The sequence below is a fragment of the Micropterus dolomieu genome, linkage group LG14 (assembly GCF_021292245.1).
Source record: "Micropterus dolomieu isolate WLL.071019.BEF.003 ecotype Adirondacks linkage group LG14, ASM2129224v1, whole genome shotgun sequence".
Classification (NCBI taxonomy): Eukaryota; Metazoa; Chordata; class Actinopteri; order Centrarchiformes; family Centrarchidae; genus Micropterus; species Micropterus dolomieu.
Genome location: NC_060163.1, coordinates 18,173 through 24,361, shown reverse-complemented (window position 1 = coordinate 24,361; position 6,189 = coordinate 18,173). Strand labels below are relative to the sequence as shown.

At 40.0% G+C, this 6,189-nt stretch overlaps 1 protein-coding gene across 1 annotated transcript in view; it reads right to left on the bottom strand.

Annotated features, from left to right (window-relative positions):
• rab3gap1 (RAB3 GTPase activating protein subunit 1) overlaps positions 1-6,189 on the bottom strand; it is a 76,337-nt gene that overhangs the window by 53,765 nt on the left and 16,383 nt on the right. The window contains exons 8-11 of the mRNA XM_046069693.1: positions 4,538-4,637; positions 3,556-3,637; positions 3,292-3,360; positions 1,472-1,545 (exon numbers count right to left, since the gene is read on the bottom strand). Of these exons, the coding sequence (XP_045925649.1) occupies positions 1,472-1,545; positions 3,292-3,360; positions 3,556-3,637; positions 4,538-4,637 (325 nt within the window). The remainder of the gene's footprint in view (positions 1-1,471; positions 1,546-3,291; positions 3,361-3,555; positions 3,638-4,537; positions 4,638-6,189) is intronic.

The window sequence follows — 6,189 nt, the reverse complement described above, 5'->3', positions numbered from 1 at the left end:
AAAAAAAAAAAAAAAAAATATATAATCCGAGCAAATTCAATAGGGACCTCGCACGGTCGTGCTCGGGCCCTAATAAAAAATCCGAGCAAATTCAATAGGGACCTCGCACGGTCGTGCTCGGGCCCTAATAAAAAATCCGAGCAAATTCAATAGGGACCTCGCACGGTCGTGCTCGGGCCCTAACAAGCAGATCACTGCACTTGCTTCAATCAAACACTTTTAGAACATTTTTGAGAAAAGATAATATGTATTGGAAACAGGTGAAATAATATCATCTCACTGACATAAAGTTGCAGTCAAAATTCAACCCCCACTGCCAATCAGATTTATTGTCATAACTTACAGACTTTCAGATTTCTGCAATAAACAAATAAAACAAAAGCAATTGAAATAACTTAACACAACAAATGCTTCAAGTGTTTCCCCCAAATTTAACTGAAAATGCAAAATAGAACCCTTTCCAACAGCACAAATATGCAAAACAGGTGTTGTCTCAAGCACACCTGATGCTAATCAAGGGCTTTATAAGTTACATTAAGTATGCTTCAGCTGGAACACATGAAATACCTGAACTGACTAGGGGTTTGTTGAATGCCACATTTGATTGCATGTTAGAAACCTGGCAAAATCAAAAAAATGGTCCAAAAATTTAAGAGAAGAGATCATTGACCTTAACAAACAAAGAACAGGATACATAAAGATACTGAAGGCACTGAATGTTCCTAGAGACACAGTTGGAAGCATAGTTTGCAAGTTCAAAGTTAAAGGAACAGTGATTACACTACCTGAACGGGGCAGAAAAAGGAAACCATCAACTGCTGCAAAAAGATTTCTGAAAAGGCAGGTTGTGAAGGCAGAGGTCTCACTGATTACAGTAAGGCACGAACTGAACACAGACAGTTTTCATGCCAGAACTCTAAGACGTACCACTACTTTCCAACAGGACAATGAGCCCGAGCATACCTCAAATTCCACCAAGGCTTGTTTGCAGAAGAAGCCATCACAGTCACCTGACTTGAACCCCAGAGAAAATATTTTGCGTGATTTGAAGAAGGCGGTTGCAGCACGCAAACCCAGGAATATTACTGAACTGGAGGCCAAGCTCATGAGGAACGGGCCAAGATTCCTCAGAAACGCTGAAAGAAGCTGGTGTCTGGCTATGCTTCTTGTTTGCAGCAGGTCAACAGCAAAAGTGTGCTCTACTAAGTACTAAAGATGCTTGCCATTACAGAGTTAAATAACTTTGAGACTGGAGAGTTCATTATAAGTTGCATTTTCGGCTGAATTAAGGAACTATTTAAAGCATTTGTTGTTTTGAGCCATTTCAATTGCTTTTGTTGGATTTGTTTATTGTAAACCGCTGAAAGTGTTTTCATTTAGACAATAAAACTGCAACTGTATGTTTTTACTTTTTACAGTTGCAGACATTGTGTTTGAAATTGTCTACAAGACACAAAAGGATTCATCTTACCTAGTAAACACTGAGGGTTTTCAGCTGTCCTGAGTCGGACTGACCAGTTAGGAGCTTGGAGAGGGTCAAGGTCACTGCCATTTTATACAAACAGAGCATATATGGTTAAATCACATTGACTGTTGATGGTCCATATTTATGTCACGATTAGGGCCCACAGACTAAATCTACTATAGTGTTTTTTCCCCTTTAAAACCTGTACAGATGATATGCACATGGCTTCTGTATGTTTAATAAAACCCAAAGACAAAAAAGACAGCCTGAAATCACAACATTTCTTTCAATTAAAAATCCTGTCAAAGCGAGTTTATTGTTAATCTTTTTTCGATGTTGAAACAAAGAAAAAAGGATGAATCAGAAATCACAATCTTCCAAGGCTGAGTGGATGGGCCAGTGTACATGTTTAAGCCACCAAAGTTCAGTCACTAAAATAAACTAGCCTTCTTATTTCACTCAGTGTGTAGAGACATGGAAAGAGGGGTGCTGCAACTCCCTCAGCACCCCTAAAACCAGGGCTTATAAAAACCACCAAGTGATGATGTGTAGTGTCCTTGTGTAGAGGAGGCTGCACTTACAAAAAACAATATAGTATTAATATAAAGAATAACTACAGAAATAGTAATTCTATGTTTGGAATGCACTTTTGAAAATTACTATATTAATACTAATGGAGTTTGCTATGGTGATCTCTTTCATATGAGTGAACATATAGTTATACTATAGTGTTTATATAAACTACGCACAAAAACTAAGGAAATTTGTGTTTGGTAGATTACTTATCAAAACAATGCTTCTTGTAAATAAATCTTTATGTCCCTTTTAAATGGTGCCACATTTGTAAGGAACATGCATTTGTGGGATGAGAAGCAGAGCAAAAATTTGCTAAATGTGCTGACAATTGAAAACAAAATGCCACTAAAAGATGTTACTCACTGCAGCAATCAGCAAAGTGTTCTCTGCATCAACATTCCTCCACATGTTCAGGTTCCAGTGCAAGTGTTGTAGACACGGGCCTGACGGTAAAGAGCAGTCATGGCAGGCCTCCTGGCAACCCTATGAGACCGGAGATTGGCTGCGTGCAGTCTGTCCCAAATGGTCTAGGCAGAGAGCTGTTGGCCATATCGTCCTTCAAACCTTGACTGTAAATCTGTATAAGACTGCCTTCGGTTCCTAAGTTCTGACAGAATGAGTAAACAGCCTTCTTGGGGTGCCATCTTCTTGGGAAGCCCACTTCACAGCCTGTCTCTGACACCCCCGTTATATGGAACTTAGCCTTCAGTTTGCAGATGGTACTATGGCTCACTCAGAAGAATGCCACAAATTGCTTTTGGGAACACAAGTTTGAAGCTGCCCTATCACATGGAGCCTATCCAGATCAGTCAGGCATGTTGATTCTTGGAGAAGACACCAACTAACCACTGTAGCAGGGCCCATGCTCACAGGTGCTGACTATCAGGTACCTGCTGTCAGTACCTGGGGGTACCAGAAGCTCAAAACACGAGTCAATAGCAACAGCAAAGAAAAGCTGTTTGGCACTGTCAGTGAAGATTCTGCAAATTTTTCATGGGCATAACCCACATAATCAGCTGCTCATCCCAAAAATGCATGTTCCTTACAATTGTGGCACCATTTAAAAGCGAGCAAAGTAGGCTTTCCAATGGTATACCATTTACTGCCAAGAAGCATTGTTACAACAAAGAAATATTCTACGATACACAAATGTCCTTACTTTTGTGAGTAGTTTAGTATTGCTATAGTGTTTCCTGTGCTGCAGTGTTTATCACATTTTCCTTCAGATATAGAACCCAGGACACATTTACCTGTAGACATCATTGTCCACAACTATGCCTTCCGTCAGATGAGGCCAAGTGGTTGCAAGATGAAGCTCACTTCCAACAGCAAAAAACAGAAAAAATATTTTGTTTTGGGATTAATATTAACATTCATTGTTCAACACTTTTATTATTTATTTTAGTATACTTATGTAAACATAGCAAAAAGGGAAACACATGAGTATGCAGAAACCAAAACACTGAATGTATGTACATAGGAATGTACTGTTATTGGAGTTACAATGAATTTACCTGATTGGCTCCTCACAGGCTCCAAATGGAAGCTTCCCAAATTCAACCCCTCCAACCTCACCTCCAAGAAGTGTGTCAAAATCTGCCATAAAGTCAAACAAAATACACAATAGACATATATAATAAAACAGCTGAATTGCACAATACTGTTCACTATACTCATCAAAAACTAGTATTTACTATTAACATATAGCCATTTAGTTTTAACTAGCATTTATGTATGACTAGCAGTAAACCAGTCAGGAATGCCATGACACATCTGAAGAAGTTACAGTATTTAATGGCTGATATAGGAGAAACTGCCTATGTCTGATGTCCCTTCCTACTTGATACCCAGTGCGTACAAATTGACTTTCATACATTTTCAGTGCCATTAGTGTAAAATGTGTGCAATGAATGAAGGACCCTCCATTATTTGTACAGAATTGATTACCATCCCCTCACAGGAAAAGGCTGTCCATTGTTTATGGACCTCTACTCATGTTACCAAGATGATATCATTGTCCTTGTGGCCCATGCTGGCGATGAACTCTTGCCTAATGCGATGGTTTACATAACTATACTGGCTATGGTCTACTAATCCGTGTTTAAACCAAATTCAGGTATTCGTCTGGTTAGATCCATTCTGAAGCCAGGTATTTAAAAGTAACTTTTAATAAATATTTAATATTGTTTATATTAATGATTAGTGATTGTTTGTTCTCCTGTGACTCATGTTTGCTTGTCACCTTTTGACGGTGTGACCTTTTATAGATTTCAGTGTGGTCCTGGATAACTTATGCACCATCTACTGTTGGAGCTGTTGTGAAGCTTTTTCATGTACTTAAAGAAGGTTGTGTAGACCAAAATGAAAAAAATATGCCAGCATAAAGATAGACAGGGTGCAAGAGTTTTTTTGTATTTTTAACCATGTTATACAGAACCAGCATACCAGCAAAGTTCTTTTCAACACACACCATCATCCTGTTGTGTATGTGACTACCTGGAGGCTGCTGTGGCCATGAATACTGCTGCCAGTCCTGGAGAATGTACGTAAAACGGATGGCAATGTTGACTGGAGGTAGAGGGGTCAGGGTGCAACCCTGACAGGAAAAAAACAGAAAAATATTAGCCGTTGTCTGTCTGTCCTCTTTATTCTTGTCTAAAGATGGATCAGGCCTTTCTGACCGAATTTTCCTACACGTCTTAGAGCTGTTGTAAACAGGCTTAAGCAGACTTATCACATTCCTTTAAAAAACATGAATCTAAAATGAACTATTCTCCGAAATTAGATGGCGACACCCACACTGGTTGTGTTTCAGATTGTAATCCACACCACTATTTAGATTTTTTTTTATTGTCGACGTTACTACAATCGACAACTCTGTGTGATTATAACAGAGACTGGAACATTTAATTGGCATTAAAGGAAATGCTCTGGGAAATCCTGGCTTCCTGTAAAATCCAGAATATAATTTTAAATCCTTCTTTTCACCTACAAGGCTCTTAATTGTCAGGCTCCATCTTATCTTAAAAAGCTCATAGTACCTTACTACCCCACCAGAGCACTGCAATTCACAGAATGCAGGGTTACTTGTGGTTCCTAGAGTCTTCAAAAGTAGACTAGGAGCCAGAGCGTTCAGCTATCAAGCTCCTCTCCTGTGGAACCAGGTTCCAGTTCCATATAAGAAATACTTCAGGGATCAGGTTTATCATGGGTGGTGATGGCGCAATGGATAGACACATGCCTTTGGTGTGAGAGACCCGGGTTCGATTCCCACTATGGCCCACCATTGTGTCCCTGAGCAAGACACTTAACCCATGCGCCCAACCCAATGTGTGTGACCTCCGAAATCCGCTTTGGATAAAAGCGTCAGCAAAATGAATAAATGTACACTACCGTTCAAAAGTTTGGGGTCACCCAAACAATTTTGTGTTTTCCTGAAAAGTCACACTTATTCACCACCATACGTTGTGAAATGAATAGAAAATGGAGTCAAGACATTGACAAGGTTAGAAATAATGATTTGTATTTGAAATAAGATCTTTTTTACATCAAACTTTGATTTCGTCAAAGAATCCTCCATTTGCAGCAATTACAGCATTGCAGACCTTTGGCATTCTAGCTGTTAATTTGTTGAGGTAATCTGGAGAAATTGCACCCCACGCTTCCAGAAGCAGCTCCCACAAGTTGGATTGGTTGGATGGGCACTTCTTGCGTACCATACGGTCAAGCTGCTCCCACAACAGCTCAATGGGGTTCAGATCTGGTGACTGCGCTGGCCACTCCATTACCGATAGAATACCAGCTGCCTGCTTCTGCTCTAAATAGTTCTTGCACAATTTGGAGGTGTGTTTAGGGTCATTGTCCTGTTGTAGGATGAAATTGGCTCCAATCAAGCGCTGTCCACTGGGTATGGCATGGCGTTGCAAAATGGAGTGATAGCCTTCCTTATTCAGAATCCCTTTTACCCTGTACAAATCTCCCACCTTACCAGCACCAAAGCAACCCCAGACCATCATATTACCTCCACCATGCTTAACAGATGGCGTCAGGCATTCTTCCAGCATCTTTTCATTTGTTCTGCGTCTCACAAACGTTCTTCTTTGTGATCCAAACACCTCAAACTTGGATTCATCCGTCCACAACACTTT